This window comes from Solea solea, chromosome 5, assembly GCF_958295425.1.
Source record: "Solea solea chromosome 5, fSolSol10.1, whole genome shotgun sequence".
In the NCBI taxonomy this organism is placed as follows: Eukaryota; Metazoa; Chordata; class Actinopteri; order Pleuronectiformes; family Soleidae; genus Solea; species Solea solea.
This window is the reverse complement of record NC_081138.1, coordinates 31,550,597-31,573,048: the sequence shown is the minus strand read 5'-3', so window position 1 is coordinate 31,573,048 and position 22,452 is coordinate 31,550,597. Positions and strand designations below refer to the sequence as shown.

At 41.1% G+C, this 22,452-nt stretch overlaps 1 protein-coding gene across 2 annotated transcripts in view; it reads left to right on the top strand.

Moving 5' to 3' along the window:
* Window positions 1-22,452, top strand: part of si:ch211-186j3.6 (neural-cadherin) — a 184,775-nt gene that overhangs the window by 142,335 nt on the left and 19,988 nt on the right. The window contains exons 34-37 of one of the 2 annotated variants that reach the window (XR_009240200.1): window positions 3,848-4,112; window positions 9,070-9,250; window positions 9,974-10,136; window positions 11,079-11,145. Coding sequence is in view for 1 of the 2 variants with exons in the window: in XM_058628543.1 (XP_058484526.1) it covers window positions 3,848-4,112; window positions 9,070-9,250; window positions 11,903-12,147 (691 nt within the window). In the remaining variant the exon portion in view is untranslated. Of the gene's footprint in view, window positions 1-3,847; window positions 4,113-9,069; window positions 9,251-9,973; window positions 10,137-11,078; window positions 11,146-11,902; window positions 12,148-22,452 lie in introns of those variants that run through there. The other variant, XM_058628543.1, reaches the window with a different exon arrangement.

Here is a 22,452-nt window from a genome sequence, read left to right as displayed (position 1 = left end):
ACGACAAGGCTTCACAGTTATGGTTATATCGCCACCTGTTGACTGTGGCATGAAGCAAATAACATCGTATTCAGTGTACAAATACTTTGTTACTGTACTCAAGTACAAGACTCACATATCTTTACTTTACTGTCACTTACTACCAAATAAAATCAGAAGAAAGGACACTTATAGATGAGCAGGAATTGAACCCACATGTTTCCATTTAAAAGACAACTCGTAAGCTTGTAATGGGTGAAACTAAAGTATTTGTGGGAGATTAAAGGCATATTCATGGTGATACAGAGTCAGTGTGACTCTGAGGGAGCAGCAGGTTAGTGGTTGAATGATGAAAATCAGCGTCAGTGGTTGTATCACCTGTATCTTATTCCATCTTAGTCCATCTGTCAGTGGGAGCTGGAGACTCGCGGTGTAATGGCTGGAATAACAGCTGGAAATGGGCACAGCGGTCACAGAGTGTGGCAGTAAGTGAGATGAAGAGGCAGAGCAACACTGGACTTTTACCGCTGCTTATGATTAGTTAATGACCGGCGAGGTACGAGCGCCGCGGCGGATTTCTGACTGAACACAGCACGGGTTAAATGTGGAAATTAATGTGTGATTTTGTGTGATCTGTGTGAGGGATGAGAGAAAGAGAGAAAGAGAGAGAATATAGTGTTGTCAGTTCACTTCAGTTCATTTGGTTTTAATAAGCAGCAACGAGTCGCTGGACTCAGACTGTGGTACAGAGAGAAACAGCACGATTCCATCGACATCAGACAATACACACACTCTCCCTGTGCTAATGGATGAGCAGCACAGTGTCTCACAGGAAAAATAGAAGTTATATAAAGACAGTTATGTCAGAGTGAGAACTGCAACTCACGATTTTCCTCATCATCGATTATCTACAGATTATTATAGATTAGTTGTTTGGCCAAGAAAATGTTGATCAGTGTTTCTCAAACCTGGAAATGGTTTGTATTTATTTAACGCTCTTCATCCTGGTGACCACTCAAAGCTGCTTTACACAACAGTTTTGCCATTCATCCATTCACTCACACGTTCATCTATGGGTGTATTCACACCAGCTCCTTCTAATCGAATCCTAGTTTGATTAAGAAGTTAAATACTTACAATAGGTTTAGGAATCTTTAGGTATCTATCTATCTATCTATCTATCTATCTATCTATCTATCTATCTATCTATCTATCTATCTGTCTATCTGTCTGTCTGTCTGTCATACCAAGTCATGACAGGGTTCAGTAATTTTAAAGGTTTGTTGGTCAATCGGACAAGTACATTTTATGTCCTTAAGGTGACAAATGTAACTATTTGTTTTACAATGTGTTTAATGGATAGCAGATCATTGGAAATACCACAAAAAATACAAACCCCTAATAACATGACCCTAAGAAAGAAAACAATCTTATTTTCAAAAACATTTTCATCCACATGAAAACTACACTGTCATGTCAAAGTCAACAGGGGGCGATATAACCATAACTGTGAAGCCCTGTCGGTCAACTGGACGAGTACATTTTATGTCCTTAGGGGCGACGAATGTAACTATTTGTTTTACACTGTATTTAATGGACAAGTCATTAAAAAAAATCACAGTTTTCATGCCATGTGCTTCACAATACAGCCATAATTATCAATAACATTACAATTAGAATGTTGATTCCTTAAATATTGAGAAATGTTCCTTTATCTTTCAGACTGAGCAGGTGTTTACACTGAGCCTTTAACATACATCACACTCATCTGCCTTCAGGCTGCTGAGGCCATTCGCTCGGCAGCATATGCTATTTATTTTCTTTTTCTTTTTTTTTTATCACTAAATCAATAATCTGGAGCGGCTCACTGCAGAGCAGCGAACGGAGATAATCTACATTTTAACCGGATCATTTAATCCCGAGATCGTGGCAGATTAACAGTGTGGTCCGTGAAACTGAAAGATTGTGCAGCGTCGAGAGCACACGGTGGCAGGGGAAATGAGACGGTCCCTGCAGTGGGACTGTTTACTCAAAAATGTCACACACACCTAGTGTGTGTGTGTAAAAGAGACTCTCACACAAACACACACACACACACACACACACACACACACACCTCCCAGGGAGCCAAACTGCTGCGCTCAGTTCAACTTTAATTGGGGGTAAAATCAGGTGGCAGCGAGTGCATGTGGTCAAAAATCACAGCCTCAGTGGATTTGGATTATAATTAATACATATATTCATCACAGTGCGCTGTCCTTCAAAAATAAGTGAAACCTGGACTCATTTTTCACTGTAGGTCTCCTGTTGTGTTGTAAAGAGGATTCATGCCCTCAGTGAAATGTTCATCATCGCCCCCTGCAGGAAGAATCTGAGTCAAACTGGCCGCTAACCATATTTTCATGTGATAAAATCAACGTCAGCTTAAGTCTATGATATCTTAAGGATGTGTTTGCTACGCTACAACAGTGCTAAACTGACTTTTTAACCACTCACTCTCCCACACCAAAGTCCATAGAGAAAATCTCTATGGACAGATTAAAGCTTGCAAGGACACAGGAGCTGCTGGTCTACTGCTGCCTCGTGTGGTCACTTTGTGACATTGATTTTAATCTGAACAGAGGTTTTCAAACACTGAAGTGACAAAATCAGACATTTGAACTTAGTGATGGAGGCAACAGTGGATCAACCACTACTGTGTGTGTGTGTGTGTGATGTTAAAATCACTGGTTTTCTCTCTGGACTTTGGTGTGGGAGAGTGAGTGGTGTGTCTCACAGTGAGATAAAGACGTGACCATGTTCTTAAAGATGTCTTAGACTTAAACTGATGAAGACTTCAGTCAGTAGTTAAAACCTGTTTTTCCTTCTGTCCTCGCCGGCAGCCATGTTTTTATGTCAGTACCTCAATCAACCACAGTCTCAAAGAAAAACTCATTAAAACAAAGCAAAGAAAATCAGCCAGTGAAGATGTTGACTTATTATTCATTCATAACAATCATATATATTTGAATTCACTTAAAAAAAAAATAGGTCAAATCTGATGTGAACACCAGGGAAGAAGAAGAAGCAGTAAATGTAAAGCAGAGCTGACATGTGATGGCTCATCTCCTGTTGGTTTTATTTTATTTTATTTTATTTGGTCCACTTGTCGTCTCCGTCTCCTCGGCGCTCTCGTCTCTCTCGTCTGTTTACGCGGTCGTGGCGACAGACGAGGCTGGAGAGCAGAAAATGATGCTCAGTGGGACACTTGGAGGAAACGGTTTGAAATTGAAATGAGGATGAAGCACTCGCTGCTGCTTCTCTCTGAAAGTGGCCTTCAGTCTTCTCTTCCACACACACACAGAGAGCAGGCGTAGGCTGCTGGATTAGTTTGAAATGAATATCGCTCTGTGAGAGACGCGTGATTAGCGTCACATTCGGGGCCAAAATGGAAGCGTTTTCATCTGGAGATGAGACGGCGGAGGAGAAGCAGCTCGTCGTGTAAACATGAGGATTGTTTTTTTTCTCGCTTGTCGCTCGCCTGACTAACCCTCGTCACTTCAGGCACTTTTTATTAACAAGTCGTCCTTCAAACACCAGGAGAACAGAACATATATCAGCCCTGTTTTTACGTTAAAGCGCCGCACACACAAAGCTATCTCTGTTTGATTTGCTTTAGTTGAAAAAGTAAAATAAATCTTGGGTCATTACAACAAACATTTATACTTACAACTGTTAGAGAACAAAGAAAAACAACCGTTAAGTTGTGTGAGTATAAGACGCTTGTAAATATAAATCAATTCTTATGATTGTTAATAAAGTTTCTTATTAAAGTCACAGAAACAGTGTCTGAAACTATAACACAAAAAAACGATTTTCTCCTCCACAGATTTTCCAGGGTCTCCTCTGTGTTTTCTTCAACCTCGGCGACGGAGACTACAACTTAACCCTGCCCACTTACCGCCTCGACAACGGGGAGTGGCACGAGGTCCACCTGGATCGCCACGACAACGAGATCACACTGCGGCTGGACGGCGGCGGGGGTCAGCGGGAGGTCAGCGGGTCGCGCGGGCGCAGCAGAGAAATCGTAATTGACCCCAGTGCCGTGATTCTGGGAAACACTTTCCCGTCTGAGATCAACAAAAGCTTCCAGGGTGAGTGAGGAATCACTCATTCAATCAATCAATACTGTTATATTCATCCATCAAGAGACTGACTGCCAAATAATGAGCTGTTCTCTACATCAAAAAACAGACTGACTGCCAAATAATGATCTATACATCTGACTGCCAAATAGTGAGCTATTGTGTCCAATCAGAAAACCTTCAAACCGATGAATTCATTGAGTTGACGGTTAATTTAGTTCATTGATTATTAATAGATTTCCAGAGAAAAAAACAGAGAAGAACATTTTATTTTCTGATTTTTTTAATCAGACCAGAATCCAACAAAAGAAGCGAAAGTTGTCCCTGAACTCGTTGTCAGTTTGTGACGAGGCGACGACATCAGTCGTCCTGACGGCTGTCAGCCTCCACCTTCTGCAATCTTCTCAGGTCGTTCACACCTTTCCTTCAGCGTGAGGCGACACAGCTTCTATGTGAGCGTCAGTGGAGCAAGATGGATGAAAGGTGACCTGATGGAAAGGTGAACATCTGCTCAGGAGCAAAGAGGGAAACGAAATTGAAAAAAATCATTCAAAGCACAAAGGAGCCCTGAACACAGCGGGTCACTGACATGTAATATCGCAGGCGTCTGCAGGTGTTTTCCAAACTTTAACTTGACTTTTCACTTGATTTATTTCTGCCTGACAACAAAGACTTCTCTGAAACAACTGTCGGGTTCAATTCTCAGGGTTAAATTTGACTTCATTTACGACATTTCTTGACACCAAATTATTAATAACCTTATTTATTTTGGAACAAACTTGAGTTAATTGAAGCTCAAATTTGATTCATACATACGTATAGTTCAGTTACACAATTATTTTCAGTCAGCCTTTTTGTGGCTGTACAGAAGAGTGCATTTTTTGGCAGTCATTATGTTTGTGTATTTATAGATCAGATCATTATTTGGCAGTCATTATGTTTGTGAATTTATAGATCAGATCATTATTTGGCAGTCATTATGTTTGTGAATTTATAGATCAGATCATTATTTGGCAGTCATTATGTTTGTGAATTTATAGATCAGATCATTATTTGGCAGTCATTATGTTTGTGAATTTATAGATCAGATCATTATTTGGCAGCCGTTATGTTTGTGAATTTATAGATCAGATCATTATTTGGCAGTCATTATGTTTGTGAATTTATAGATCAGATCATTATTTGGCAGTCATTATGTTTGTGAATTTATAGATCAGATCATTATTTGGCAGTCATTATGTTTGTGAATTTATAGATCAGATCGTTATTTGGCAGCCATTATGTTTGTGAATTTATAGATAAGATCATTATTTGGCAGTCATAATGTTTGTGAATTTATAGATCAGATCATTATTTGGCAGTCATTATGTTTGTGAATTTATAGATCCGATCATTATTTGGCAGCCATTATGTTTGTGAATTTATAGATCAGATCATTATTTGGCAGTCACTATGTTTGTGAATTTATAGATCAGATCATTATTTGGCAGTCACTATGTTTGTGAATTTATAGATCAGATCAATATTTGGCAGTCAGTCTCTTGATGGATGTACAGAACAGCTCATTATTTTGCACCACGTTTGTTGGTAGACCTTATTTTTAGTAACTTTGGGTCCGACTTCCTGTTTATTTGTGGCACTTCCTGTATTTGTTTCCTTCATGTATCTGTGATAAGAATGAGGAATTACATATATAATGGCGGACGTCTACTGCCAAAAAAATAAGGTCTAGAAAATTTGTCTAACTCTCATGAAAAGCAATTGTTATAGACGGTATTATGTCTGCAAAGATTCATCAGTTAATCCTATTCTTAATTTTTTCATAATTAAAACAAGTTTCTATTATTTTTCTGCTTCTTAAAATGTGAATATTTTCCACTGAGACACTTCATCACGTCGCCTCACGTCGTTCAGCCGTAACATCACTGCCACAAATGAACATTTGTGTTTTTTACAGTTGAGATAAATTGGAAGCACAAAGATAAGCAGAAGGACACAGAATTGAATCCCTCAGTTTTCTACTTCAAGGACATTTTGTGAGAAGAAACTTGGCCCAGAGATCGCTGAGTAATCTTTGAAAGAAAGTGTAACTCTTTGTTCAGATGTGTTGTCGTCCTTCAGCCTTTTGCACGTGCAGCTGTTCCCACTGCACGGCTCTCGAGTGTAAACACAAACAGAGCTGAAGTACAGAGACGCAGGTGGTTCTACATGTGTCTAACGAATGTTTGACAAACCTTTCTCTTGTTTGTAAACCACTCACTCTCCCACACCAAAGCCCACAGAGAAAATCAGTGATTTTTGTTGATCCACTGCTGCCTCCATCACTAAATTCAAATGTCTTATTTGGTGAGTTCGGCTTTTGAAAACCTTTGTTGACCCACATTGACCTCAGTGACACAAAGTGACCACACGAGGCAGCAGCTACTGTGTCCCCGCCAGCTAAAATCACTGATTATCTCTATGAGTTTGGTGTGGGAGAGTGAGTGGTTTACAAACTTCAGTTTCCTGTTGTTAAAGTCTGTCTATTGTCATTATAAGAAGTAGTTTGGACCAGGAAATATGGAAGTTAAGGCTTGATTATAACTATAACTACTTTTTCATCAGTGAACCTGGTGTTTTTTTTACGATATTAAAATGTGACGTCAGCAGACTGCCGGCCTCTGATTGGTCAGAGGGTTAGGGTTAGGGTCACTGAAGAGTCATGAGACACGAGAATCAAAGCCAACAATGTCCAACTGTAGATCAAAGTTAAAAAGACTTCGTAGAAAACCACGTCACGGCAGTGCCACGCAGCCGTGCTAATGATGACTCCTCCCACTTGAAGGAGGAGCTATGAAGTCATGGAAAACAACGTAACTGAAAACCAAGCTACCAAGACTGCAGCTGATATGAAGCTGAAAGTCTTGTTTGGACGCCTATCGTCGTGTGGATTAAAAGTGTGTGTGTGCATGTGTGTGTGTGTGTGTGTGTGTGTGTGTGCGTGCGTGCGTGCGTGTGTGCTCGCAGAGAGAGGAGGAGTTCACAACAGTGGAGAATGAGACATATAAAGAGAGAGAGGGGGAGAGCGCTCCCTGGAGGCGTACTGTGAGCGGTGTCGACAGCAGCGCTGCCTCAGGCAGTAAAAACAATGCACATGTTTATTAAATGGACTTTAAAAGTGTTTGGCTTCAAAGGAGGCAGACGGGAGCAATGGCAGCGCGTGTGTGTGTGTGTGTGTGTTAGCATTCATTTTAGTGAGCGTGCCTTTGTAAGTGGTGGCGGGGGATGGGGGCGGGGGGGGGGAGGCGGGTGTAAGTGTTTGTACCAACGTAGCAATTAAGTGATGAGAACATAAAATGTGCAGGACTGCGTGCCCGCGGGCGACTCGGGCTCCTGTTGCTCCGTGGAAACACTTCACGCCGCTGAAGCAGCGACATAATGAGAGTGTTGAATGCTGAATGTTACCTGAGCTGCAGCTCAACACGGCTCAGGAACTCTGTGCTGTGAGCGCCCCCTGTGCTCAGAGCCCGGCTTACAACATGGCTGCCAGATTTTAGCCACTGAACAAAAGATTTACCTCATAAAACCTGCTCCTGCATAAGTCTACGATGTCTTAAGAACACGTTCACGTCTTTATCTCACTGTGAGACGGACTTTTCCAACAGGAAACTGAAGTTTGTAAACCACTCACTCTCCCACACCAAAGTCCATAGAGAAAATCAGTGATTTTAACATCACACACACAGGAGTTGTTGATCCACTGCTGCCTCCATCACTAAGTTCAAATGTCTTATTTTGTCACTTCGGCTTTTAAAATCCTTTGTTCAGATTAACCTCAGTGACACAAAGTGACCACACGAGGCAGCAGAGGACCAGCAGCTAAAATCACTGATTTTCTCTATGGGCTTTGGTGTGGCAGAGTCACAAAAAAAATTAAAATAAACATAAAGCAGTGAACATATTTTAAATATTCAGAGACTAAAGCTATTTTTGGTGTTTTTACTGAGCCGGAACCACACTTCAAAAGAATATGAACTATCCCTTTAATATTATTTATTTAAGAGCTGCTCTTATAACATTTAAGTCAATGAAATTTAATGAAATGACAGTTATTTTTTATTGCAGCTGAGCAGAATTGTTAAACAAGTTGGATATGAATATTTGTTATTTCATCAGATTAAAGAGAATGTAAAACAAGACTATATAAAAAATCTTTTCATGCTTATTATGTATTTGGAGTCAAACCTGAACATGTTGCCTGCATTAATCTTTAATTTCACAGGAAAATTGTCCTCACTTAACACTTTTAGTTATTTTTGTATTTAATCTTTATTTCCACTGGGAAATCATATTAGGATTAAAATTTATTAATTCATTTTTTCAGGTCCTTTATATATCCATTTATTTATTTGTTTATTTATTCATTCATTCATTCATTCATTTATTTATTTGTTTATTCATTCATTCATTCATTCATTCATTTATTTATTTGTTTATTCATTCATTCATTCATTTATTATTGATTTATTTAATTGACTTTTTTACACAAAAACACTCAGAGCAGAAACCTGTGAGAATGTGGGAAGTTTCCGTTTTTCACATTTAAAACATGTGACGCAGCCTGACGTCTACAGATCAGTTTTTATTCTTATTTTTGACAGATATTGAGATATGACTCATAAAAACATCAACTATCATCAAGAAACATCTTTTTGTTTTTGTCACACTTTTACTGATGCAGAGTTCACTGTTGCATTAGCAGCACCTAGTGCTAGTAGCACCTAACATTAGCAACATCTAGCATTAGCATCTCATAGCATTAGTGGCACCTAGCATTAGCATCTCCTAGCATTAACCGCTCCTAGTTGTAACAGCACCTAACATTAGCATCTCCTAGCATTAGCGACACTTAGCTCACCTGACTGTATACAGTTTTCTTCCTCGTTCCTCTGAACTCTCTGTTTTTCATTTGTCCACATGTCCACAGGTTGTGTGAGGGACGTTCGTCTCAATGGACGCTACATGCCACTGGACAGTCAGCCACGAGACGGGGTTTCCCAGGTCAGCATGCAAGGGCTGTCCCCCGGCTGCTCGTCTGACTCCTGCAAGAAGAACCACTGCAGCTCCCCGTTCACCTGTGTGGACCTGTGGAGAGTGCACGAGTGCAGGTACACACGCACACACACACACACACACACATTTAAAACAACAGAATATGGAATGTGCATGAGGGAGGAAAAACCAAGAGAATGTAATTATTTTAAAATGATAATAAAACACTGTTTATTTCAGTTTTCTTTCACATCAAGTTTACGTGCAAACACACATGACAGATTATTAGAACATGATGATGATGATGATGATGATCTTGTCATGTGATGCATGTGAGAGCGTTACACACACGAGTGAAAGAAAAACCTGCCTTCACCTTCACCCACAGAGAAAATCAGTGATTTTAACATCACACACACACACACACAGGAGTCGTTGATCCACTGCTGCCTCCATCACTGAGTTCAAATGTCTGATTTTGTCACTTCGGCTTTTGAAAGTCCTTCATTCAGATTAACCTCAGTGACACAAAGTGACCACACGAGGCAGCAGAGGACCAGCAGCTCCTGTGTCCCCACGAGCTAAAATCACTGATTTTCTCTAAGGACTTTGGTGTGGGAGAGTGAGTGGTTTACAAACCTTCCTTTTTTATACTTTTGCCGAGATATGATGACATGACTGCTCTATTTAGGCTCCTAAACCTTTAAATATGGTATTCTTGAGCTGATTTTATGATGCAAGTCTTTTAGTCACGGCTGTGTTTTCACTGAGCGTCTCAAGCTGAGTCAGGTTCACCTTTTTACTTTTTATTAAACTTTCTTTCATGTTGTTATTGTCAGTGTGAAATGTGACGACTGCCAGCAGCAGAGACTCCACAGGAGTCTGAGGGAGTGTGGCTGTGAACTGTGACCCTGCTCTGTAAAACAAACACGGCATTTCTGACAAACAAATGGGATTCACAGTTTGGCCACGTCGACATTTTTACATCGACGCCTTCAAAAGGTTTGTTTGTCTGCAGGAAATAGGAAATGTCACGTGACAAACTCGTGGTCACATGCTCTCAGCTCAGCCAATCACTTTCTCTCCTGCCACTCATGTGCAGCCTTGTCACCTTTAATCTCACCTCTTCCTTCCTTCCTTCCTTCCTTCCTTGCTTGTCTCCTCTGATCATCCATCAACCTTTTTATGTCTTCACTCCTCTTCTCTCTCTCTGTCCTGACACTTTGTGATTGTACGGCTCTCATCTTCTTCACTTTCTGCTCAGGCTTTTTAACCCTTGTACTGACACACACACACACACACACACACACACACACACACAAGTCTTTGAACTCTGGCTTCATTTAAACTTGTCTTCTGTTATCATGACGTTACTTTTCTGTCCTGGACTGAAGTTAACACTGATTTCCTGTTTATATTTTTGCTTCCATTATTTATAGATTTTTCACATGAATAAAAATCAGATATGTGTCACAATAATGTAAAAAATAGATCTCAGTCACATTAATGTTTTTTTTTAATTATCTGTTTCACATTAACGTGAAAAAAATACGTTACATTAACCTATTTTTTTATTACTAACATAAAAAAAAAATGTAATCGTCACACTAAAAATTTAATTTGCATTAATGTACATTTTTTATCGGAGTCTTATCAACATAAAAGATTTGACTGAGTCACATCAAAGTGAATTTTTTATAATTAACACAAAAATGTAATTATTAACATACAAAAATGTTATGGGACTCACAGTAATGTAAAGATTTAGACCTGAGTCATTTGGTGACTTTTCCCCTTTCCTCTTCTTCTTCTTCTTCTTCTTCTTCTTCTTCTTGTTCCTGCCTCATAACCGCTGGTATATTCATGTTTTCATATCACTGACTCCCTGACGTTCATCACTCACAGCACCAACAACTTCATGACTTCATTTATTTTCCTCATCAGTTTCCTGCAGCCGTGCTGTGATGACTCCGCCCACGTTGAGGAGGAGGAGCTATGAAGTCATGGAAAACAACGTAACTGAAACTAAACTGAGTGGAGCTGGAACTGTATAACAGAAAAGTGACATGAGCGATAAAGCGGTAGAAGACGGATGGATGAAAGTCCACTGGTCCATAATCCGCCCCAGCATCAGCATCGGTTCACCCTCTCATTATTTCACCCTCTCATTATACACATCACAACAGAAGTCATAAAGGACAGAAAGATTTTTTCTCACTCAGGAGGAGAAAAAATAAACAGACCTGCGATAAATCACGGCGCCATCTTCAGATTAATGTCGCCGCTCCGTCGTAAACTTGAGTCAATATTTACGAGCGCGAGCAAATCTCCAGCCAGCGCTCATCTCTGATGTCATCAGAGCAGCGTGTGTGTGTGTGTGTGTGTGGACATTGACTGGGACAGTGAATTAATGGCCTCATAAAATGTTTGTTTGAGCCGTTTCGCCCAAATGAGCTTTTAATTACGGCGCGGTTTTCTGAAGTGAGGCAGAAAATGTGCCCTCGTCTGCATAAAAACTCCACAGACACAGTCAGCGTTTCCACGCCGCGGCCGCGTCACGTCGCTGATTAAAAGACAGCGATTTGTGTGGTTTTTTATCCGCTGCAGGAAATGGTTACAAATGAAGTCAAATATTTGATCTTTGTTTGAACTTGAAATGCTTGAATGTAACCTCTGTTTTCTTCCTGTGTTTTCTCTGGAGAGAATGTAATGAAAGCTGCTGCTGTCATGTTCTCTCATTATCCTGTTATTTGTGTCTTTGCTCGCAGATGTCCTCCCGGTCACATGATCCGCGTCAACGGCTCCAGGAAGTCGTGCGTGTACACGCTGTGTGCGACTCGTCCCTGTCACCGGGGAACCTGCGTGGCTCAGTCGCCCTCCAAATTCACCTGCCACTGTCCGGAGGGCTACAGGGGGCGCCACTGCGAGACGCCACTGGCCATTTACAGGGAAGACGTGGGCCTGAGCTTCAGCTCGCTGTTCGCGATCTGTATCTGCTTCATGGCTTTATTAGGTATGTACTCACACTGGTCTGTGAAAGGATCTCAAAATAAGACATTTGAACTTAGTGATGGAGGCAGCAGTGGATCAACAACTCCTGTGTGTGTGTGATGTTAAAATCACTGGTTTTCTCTCTGGGCTTTGGTGTGGGAGAGTGAGTGGTTTACAAACTTCAGTTTCCTGTGTAGTAACGACATGAAGTGACAAAAATATTTGTTTCTTGGTGATATAAAAATATATTTCAGGTACAAACCTTGGAACACATGGAGAATAAACAGGAACATGATGTACTTCTGTATTTCTGAGCTTTTATTCAGCATTATTTTTTTTAGGAATCCTTGTGCTGTGGATCTGTCGTCGGCCTCTTGATTATAACGAGACTGAGCTGAAGAGAATGCTCACTGTACAGATTTGTCTTTGGCCCGAGCTAATAATCCAATTCACGCCATTCATTTCCTGTCACAGTGTGACACCAAGGCCGCGCGATAATCTGCCCGTGTCTTTGCAGCCTGTCACATGTCATTTATATCCACGGGATCCCAAGGGCCAATTTGGTTTGGAGACAGTCGTCAAATTAAAAAATAAAAAAATAAAAATACAGTGAATAAACAGAATACGAAACAATCCGCTCCACACACACACACACACACACACACACACACAGTGGCTGTTTAATGGGATGTCATGGAGGAAGTGGAAGCAGAGCAGCATGGCGTCGCCTCAGGGCTCATTCACAGCAACACGAGCAGTTTAAACAAATAATAATAAATAACACTTTCACATATCGAGAAACTTCAAAAACTGCCAATCTGGTCACCACGGTCAGCTGAGATTGACACAGCGCCCCCGCGTGGCCCTCGTGTGGAGGATAAAGAGGTAAAGATGGACGGACAGACGAGATTCACCAGCGCGTCACACGTCTGTGACTTACTGTCGTTTCCTTAGCGGTCGAGTAACTGTCAGATGTGGAAAGTGAAAGTTATATATTTGGATCTCACTGAACATTTTCTGCAGCCATAAAATCTCATGAGAGGTTTGTTCAACTGCTGCAAACAAACACAAATCACCAGCTCGTTCTCATTGTTTTCATAAAATGCTTCACTGTGATGTTATTTTTGCTCCACAAACACCACAAAATATCTTCTCACACACACACACACACACACACTGATGATCTTGTAGCACATGACTTTAATGATGCCATGGATGTTTGGATAATTAGTGCCTTATTTTATCCGTGTACAGGCTCGTTGTAATTATTAGTGAGTGTTCTTAGACCTCGGGGACGATGTTAGCTTACCCACACTCCCATCATGCACCACTGCAGCCTCTTATTAGGCTCTTTAGCTTTATCTACAGCTCATACTAAAACTTCTTTTTTTCTTCGTACACATCATTTGGTGCTGACATTATACATCGTGCCAAAAACCAGCAAATACTGTACACTCTTAAACTTCTACATTCTAAATCCACATGCGTTTAAATCGACGCTATCTTAAGAACATGTTCACGTCTTTATCTCATTGTTAAACAGACTTTTCCAGGTTTGTAAACCACTCACTCTCCCACACCAAAGAGAAATCAGTGATTTTAACATCACAGCACTCAGGAGTTATTGATCCACTGACTTGATCTTGCCCTGCTTTAGTCTTGGTTTTTACTCAGTCTAAAATTCTTTGTTAGTTTTGGTCTTGGTCTTGAATCGGTCTTGATCCCCATAAGATCCCCTTATCTTATCTTGGACCCTGGTCTTGATCTTTTAAAGTCTTGGTGTTGTCTTGGTCTTCGTGCACTCTAGTCTTGTTTTTTATTTAGTCTCACCTGGTCTTGGTCTTGACTTGATCTTGCCCTGCTTTAGTCTTGGTTTTTACTTGGTCTAAAATTCTTAGTTAGTTTTGGTCTTGGTCTTGAAATTCCCCATAGGTCTTGGTCTTATCTTGGTACACACTGGTCTTAATCTTAACTTAGTCCACCCTGTTTTGGTCTTGGTCTTACCTTTGTCTTGGCCTTTAAAGATCTTGGTCTTGTGTTGGCATGCTATTACTTAGATTTAGACACTAAAACTGTCAACAAAGATCATTTTCTTGCGTAAAAAAATAGGTGAAATGTCCAAACTTTCCGATGATATCGCAGACTTGCGCAGGTGCGGTTGAGAAACCTGAAATATCCCTTTAATTGGTCTCTGAAATGCAGTGAGTCACCATCGTTCATCACCATGGAGAAGATATGAACCAGGTGATGAGCAGCGGCTGGCGTTCTCTACAGTCAGTGTTTGGATTTGGGCCACGTTCAGATTCTCGTCGTCTTCTCGTTTCTCTGCCATTTGGCAAAGTGAAAACAGGCTGTGATGCATTTTCCTCAGAGCGGCTGCTGCTTATCCACTCCACCATAAAAGCTCGACTGATGAAATAATGTTGAATGTTGATGTTCTTTGTCTCAGGGTCTCAGTTCTCTGTAGTGGACTTCTGTCTCTGTGACACAGGGTTTGTCTCTAAAAAACACTTCTCAGCCAGATTCTTTGGTCGATTACAAGAAGAGTCCTCTTGTAACAGAGGCTGCTAGCATCAATGCGTTAACTGCAATTCATTATTTTATTCCCTGTCCCCAAACTTCTTGGTCGGTAAACTCTGGTCTTTATCTTGGATCTATCTTGATCTGGATTTGAATCTGGTGTTTACTTGGTCCCTGCCTCAAATGTCTTGTCCTGTCCTGGTCTTGTTACAATCGGGTCTGACTCTGGTCTTAATCTCGACTCAGATTTACGCTCCTTTGGTCTTGTCTTGGTCTTCAAACACTCCAGTCATGGTATTGACTCACTGTCTTGTTTGTTCAAGGTCATGGTTGGTCTTGGTCTTGATCCACTTTACTCCTTATCTTGACCCTTCTTCTTGCCCTGTTTTGGTCTTGGTCTTAACTTGGGCTTGGTCTCCGAAGGTCTTGGTGTTGTCCTGGTCCTGGCACACTCGTGTTTTGTCTTGTTCTTGGTGAACTCTGGTCTTGGTCTTGAATTGATCTCAATCCATTGGAAATGTGGTCTCGACTCAATCTCACTTTTACAGTCTTACACTTTGGTAATGGTGTTGACTCAGTTCTGGTTGCTAAAAGTTTTGGTTTTGTTTTGGTTTTGGTGGACTCGACTCTTCATCATGACTTGGTTTTGTCCTGTTTTGGGCTTCTTTCAAAAGGTCTTGGTCTTAAATTGCTCTCTGTCCCTTAAAGTGTTGTTCCTTTCTTCTCGGTATGCTCCTGGTCTTGTCTTGGTCTCTTAATCCCCGTGTGTTTGGATGAACTACAACACACTGATCTCTGTCTGGTTGTCTTTCTTCACTTGTTGCATATTCATCCTCCGTGTTGTTATTCCTGAAGGATCCTCTGCCAGGAAAGCGCCTCGAGGAGCGACTGTACACAGAGAATGAGTTGTCAGCACAATCACACGCTCCTTTTTTGTTTAACCGAGGACAATGCAACAGAACTGTAAAGATCAGTATGAGACAGAGCACAGGACAAGATAAGAAAACAGATCAGAGACGTACAGAATGAAAGGAGACGCAGAACAACAGCAGGCGAAAACAAGAGCGAGCTGAAAAGATTCTCAAGTGTCGGCAGTCAAAAACGAAAACAGCAAGACCGGAGAAAGAGAATAGGAAGGTTTTTAGTGTCGCACTGCTGCTGGTCATGTTGGATGATTCAGAATCCAAGTCTTTCCTCCATCTCAGACTCCCGTCCCCCGTCCCCCGTCTCCTTAAAACTGAGAGAATTTATGGAGAGAAAAAACTGTGTATGAAGATTGCTTTCAGCACAGAGCAGCTACTCCTTCACTGAGGTTAGAGAGTCAGAGATGTGACTGCAGTGAGTGGAGATCAGTTAATACAACTGGTCCTGGTCTTGACTCGTTCTTGGTCCTTAAAAGTCTTGAACTTGTCTTGACCTCTGAACTCTCTGGTTATTGTCTTGATTCAGTTTTGGTCCCTAAACTTTTGGTTTTGTCTTGGTACACTTTAGTTTGGTTTCTAGTCTTGACTCTGCCATTGGTCTTGGCCTTAACTTGGTCTCGCCTTCTTAATTTACAATCTGGTCTTAGTGTTGACTTGATCTTTACAGTACATTACTTTGCATTACATGTCATTTAGCAGACGCTTTTATCCAAAGCGACTTACAATGGAATCAAGTACAATTAGCCAGGGGTGGAATCAAACTTGCGACCATGATGTCTTTCGTACACAAGGTAGGGTCTTAACCACTGAGCCACTCAAGACCAAACACTTTGGTCTTGGTCTCTAAGAGCCTTAGTCTTGTCTTGGTCTCAGTACACCCTGGTATTAATCTTGACTCAGTCTCACCATGCTTTGGTCTTAGTCTTAACTTGGTCCCTGTCCCCAAAGGTCTTGGTCTAATCTTGATCTTGTTACAAACTGGTCTTAATCTGGACTCAGTCTTACCCTGCTTTGGTCTTGGTCTTTACTTGGTCTAGGCCCCTTGAAGTCTTGGTTAGTTTTGGTCTGGGTCATGAATCAGTTTTGATCCCTTTAAGTCAGGGTTTTGGTCTTGACTCAGCCTCAAGCCCTAAAAGGCTTTGGTCTCAGTAGACTCCAGTCTTGGACTCATATGTCACATGACGTCCTCCCTCGTTGCTGCTGAGTTCCGTCTCAGTTTGTAGTCACGTGACGTTCTGTTTATGAAAATCCTGCAGAACTAGAAGTCAATGCTCTGGGGCTCTGGCAGAAGTTTTAATTGGAAGTGCATTCCTCATTCAACCAGTCGACCATTCCTCACTTGAAATTTTAAGTAGTAACAAGAGAAAGGTTTTTTATTTTAATTTTTTTATATAGTTTTCATCCAGTGTTGCCTGAACAAACTCCCAGTGTTTGATCAGCAGCAAATCTCTGGATGCAGCGTGGAAGGAAAAATGTGCTGTTCATTTGACAGAGTGATGATCACGGAAACACAGAATCTGCTGTAAAACATTCATACAAGTTCATTTAATGTCATCCCCACACGTCTATCATGGCCCACTTGAAAAAGAAAATGTATTCATGGAAAAAACTCTGGCTGCATTTCGGTCTTAATAATATTTTTGCTACTTTATGTTGCCGTTCAACAACTTTATGTGAGTGGAAACTGAAGTTTGTAAAGTACTCACTCTCCCACACCAAAGCCCATAGAGAAAATCAGTGATTTTAGCAGTGGATCAACAACTCCTGTGTGTGTGTGTGTGTGTGTGATGTTAAAATCACTGATGTTCTCTATGGGCTTTGGTGTGGGAGAGTGAGTGCTTTACAAACCTCTGTGTAACAGTGTCATAATGTAGCAAGAAAAACATTTTGAAGGTATGTTTGTTAGCACACCTGCTAACTGTGAGACTGTGAAGATGCTGATGTTAGCATTTAGCATTTATTTGTCTTGTGAATTAATTTATCTAGTATTTTTTGTCATGATTGTATTTTGGAATCATTGCATCATTGATTACAGTGTGAGACGTGGCTGAGGTGCAGCTTCTCCTGTGGGACTTTAAAGTTTCCTGTAGATAAAAAAGTAACTCTGGCTGCACAGCACACTGTGTTAGAGTCCAGTGGTCTCTCCATCTCCTGACATTATAAATGATTCATAATGTGCTCTGACTTCCTCATATAGCCTGAATATCGATCGGACACTCACCGCTGTGGATTAGTTTGTTCTGTTTGCTTGTTTTGTAAATATCACCCTCTCTTCATCCCTGTGTCTATTTTTCCTTGAATCCTTGGAAGCGCTACATTGATTTTATTGCTTCTGAATCTTCTGAAAAGAACCGCTGTAAATAAAGTAAAGTAACTTTGCCAATGTCACATTTTCTAAGAGTTTTTATGCACGTTAACCCCGTTTAAAAATGACTGCAAATTTGTTTTTGGTTTTTTTCCTAGTGATAAATCTCACGCACTGCACCTTTAAATGACCGCCGCTGCTTGTCACCTGTGAAGCGTCGGGCTCCCGAGGCTTCGTCGTGGTTAATTTACGATGATCGATATCAGACGGAATCGAGCGTCAGTAATCAAACAGACGTTAAGTGAGGAGATTAGAGCAGGAAATCAGATTAAAGTTTACTCAGTGATATTTCCAGCGAGCTAAAGAGCTACTTCACTCACTGCCGCATTGATTCCATCACAACAAACTTCTTCAAGGTGAAAATGTTGATTTTCTTATTTTAGTATTTTTTTTTGGAGGCTTAAACAAATAGTTTTATTGATAGTCAGCACTCACACCGGCTGCTCTTTGTCTTTAAGCTGTTTCACTTCTCAGTCTGTCAGTGAACGAGTGAAAAGCAACAATTCTCTTATTTCTCCACAGACCTTTTTTCCCTCCATTCATTTTATTATAATAAACAATTCTCTGTGAATTTTTACCAACAAAAAAGACACGAAAATAGGATTTACTTCAGAAACTGAGGGAACAACATGGAGGGAGGGAGGATGGATGAATTATAGATGGATGGATGGCTGGTGGATGGATGAATTGTAGATGGATGGATGGCTGGTGGATGGATGAATTGTAGATGGATTGATGAATGGTAGATGGATGGATAAATTGTAAATGGATGAATGGTGGATGGATGGATGAATGGTAGATGGATGGATGGATGAATGGTAGATGGATGAATGATGGATGGATGAATTGTAAATGGATGAATGGTAGATGGATGGATGGATGGATGAATGGTAGATGGATGGATGGATGAATGGTAAATGGATGAATGGTAGATGGATGGATGAATGGTGGATGGATGGATGAATGGTAGATGGATGGATGGATGGATGAATGGTAGATGGATGGATGAATGGTAGATGGATGGATGGATGGATGAATGGTAGATGGATGGATGAATGGTAGATGGATGGATGGATGGATGAATGGTAGATGGATGGATGAATGGTAGATGGATGGATGAATGGTGGATGGATGGATGAATGGTAGATGAATGGTGGATGGATGGATGAATGGTAGATGGATGGATGAATGGTAGATGGATGGGTGATTTTCTCCTGCTATAAAAGGGTTCAGAGTGGTGTTGGGTTTTGTGAGTGTGAACAAACATTGTGGTGTTTTTACAGAAGCACTTTTTAAGAATGAAAAAGACAAAGTTCTGTTCTGGGCGTGGCTGGTTCTGTCACACACACACACACAAACACTCATGGAAGATTTGTTTTTTCACTGCTCGCTGAGCTGCGGTGAGTGGATTAATTGAAACGTCATCCCTCTCTCCCCTCAGGGAGGTGAGTGTTGGTAAACAGCGTACGAGCGGGAAAGAAACTCAACACTTATGTCATTTGAGAACAACTGTGTGTGTGTCACGTCTGTCATTTGAAGCTTTAAACCAGTGAAAAGTTCATTAGAAGCAGAAAAGATTCTAATGTTGTTATCATTTGATCAGAGAGAGCGTACGAGTGGAAGAAGTGATGGAGCACAGAGAGACGGACGAGTGCAGCAAACACAGTTAGAGTTTGACGAGCGCAAGAGTCCGTACTATGATATTGACCTGTGACGATAAACACATGGACACTGATCTCATCGTGGAGCAGCTCGGATATTGATTGTCTGACTGGAAATCCCATTACACACACACACACACACACACACACACACACACAGACACACACAGACACACACTCTTCAAAGTACATTGGATTTCCCTGCTCATCAGGAAGTAACAGGACGCCTCACTGAGCAGCTGCAGTCAAGTGGCAGCTGACAGGAGTCTTTTCACTCTATTTTATTTTATAATGACTTAAAGTGAAGGTGTGTGGGGGGGGGGGGGTGTATGGGAGACAAGAAATTGTCTATACAACATGTTTGCGTGACAAAATAAGACATTAGAACTTAGTGATGGAGGCAGCAGTGGATCAGAAGCTCCTGTGTGTGTGTGTGTGTGTGTGTGTGTGTGATGTTAAAATCACTGATTTTCTCTATGGGCTTTGGTGTGGGAGAGTGAGTGGTTTACAAACTTCAGTTTTTAATTGGAAAAGTCTGAGAGAGCAGCAAACGATTCATAATCTGTGATTTAGTGTGCGTTACAGTAAGAGGTTGAAATGATGACATGGTGAGTGTTGCTAAGTAGAAGAGAATGATCCTCATTCAAAAAAAAAAAAATGTATACCTAATTTTGCAAAATCGTCCATTTGTATCGTCATTCAAACTCGGCTCAACGGTTAACAACTCAGTTTTGATGGTGTTATGACCTCAGAGAACGTGTTTGTACTGTTTCATTGGGACTTTAAAAGCAGAGGAGAAAAACAGTTTCAGGTGTTTTTGTAAGTGAGGGGGGAAGTTTGAGGCAGGGTGAGAGAAAAAGTTCAACAACAACAGAAAAAAACGAGTGATGGTCAAAGAGCGCAGGACCTTGGAGGCATTGTAAACAAATAAACACATATTCCCTCACTCTTCTCACACACACACACACACACACACAGTCAGAAAGACCAATAAAATTCTCCATTTCTCAGTTTGCCCTCTAGCGAGAGCCTTTGAACGGAGCAGATTCATCTTGTTTGCCCCGACCTGCAGCTTCACGCTCACTTCCCCGTGTAACTCACTCCAGCCACACACACACACACACACACGCACACACACACACACACACACACACACACGCACGCACACGCACGCGCACACACACTTATTACAAATTTCAACCTAAACTTTAACCAGTTCCTCAGAAATGAGGTTCTGCCTCATTAGGACCAGGTTTCGGTCTCCATGAGGACTGTACTGGTCCTGACAAGGTCAGTTTATGACAGAAAAAAAAGGTCCTAAAGAGGCGACACATACAAGAACACACACTTCGTGAGGACACTTTGTTACCCTTACCTTAACCATCACAGCTGAATGCCTTACCTTAAAGTTGTGAGGAGACGTATGTGTACACACACAAACACACACACACACACACACACACACACACACACACATTCTTGTTCAGCAGTCTTAGTGAGGACCCTCATAAATAGAAGGCATTACTCAAACCTAAACCTAAGCCCAGTTCTATCCTTAAAACCAAGTCTAAAGCCCTAAAATCAGACCAAATGTCCTCACAACGTACTACATACATGAACACACACACACACACTCTGACGAAACAAAGTCTTATCACTGACATTAACCAATAACCACAATTCTAATCCTAAATGTAACCAGCTCTTCAGGAACAAGGTTCTGCCTCATTAGGACCAGGTTTTGGTCTCCATGAGGACTGTACTGGTTCTTAACCTAAAACGAAACCCAATTCTAACCCTAAAACCAATCTGAACCGACAACACCTGGTCCTCTCAGTCTACTACAGACATGTAATCTTAACCATTACCAGTTCACGTCCTGTCCTAACCTTAACTAGTTACTCTTAGGACTAGGACCAGGTTTTGGTCTCCATGAAGAGTACTGGTCCTGACAAGGTCAGTGTTTATGAACACATTCTCCTCATATAAACTCAAAGATGAAGGTATTGATGATATCGATCGATGCAGTGCAGAGAACGCTCTCACATCACATGACCACACTTTCACTGGGAGACGCACACAAAGAGTCCAGAGTCCGGAAGAGTCCAGTGAACGCTGTGTTTATGTGTGTGTGTCTGCGTCATCACATCCGGTGACGTCCTTTCGACCGTAGAAGAAGAAGAACTACATTATAAAGCTAAATTATTATTAAGCTCTTCATTTTAAATGTTATGCTTTAGTTCAGGCTCATTTGGAGTATGACTGTATGAAGTGTTGACACATGGTCACATGTGATCTCATTAAACAGGACTCACTCTCCCACACCAAAGCCCATAGAGAAAATCAGTGATTTTAACATCACACACACACTGCTGCCTCCATCACTAAGTTCAAATGTATTATTTTCGGCTTTTGAAAAACATTGCTCAGATTAACCTCAGTGACACAAAGTGACCACACGAGGCAGCAGTACACCAGCAGCTCCTGTGTCCATGTAAGCTAAAATCACTGATTTTCTCTATGGACTTTGGTCTGGGACAGTGAGTGATTTACAAACTTGACTTTCCAGACAGAAAACCCTGTGAAATAAAATGATACAGTGATGAATGTGTTCCTAAGATATCGTAGAATTAAGCAGTTTGCAAAAAATCAATTTTTCATCTGTTTTCACTTTAGAAAACCTGAACTCACCCTTTAAATCCTCAAACTTCATTTTCTCTGCAGGAAACTCTAAACTGTGCGTGTGTGTGTGTGTGTCAGTGTCCTCTGTCCAGAATAACACTCCTCTCGTCCACTCGGTTATTTCTGTCCACTGTCATTAAAAGTCTTAATGTCACTCTCGGAGAATGAACGAGTGA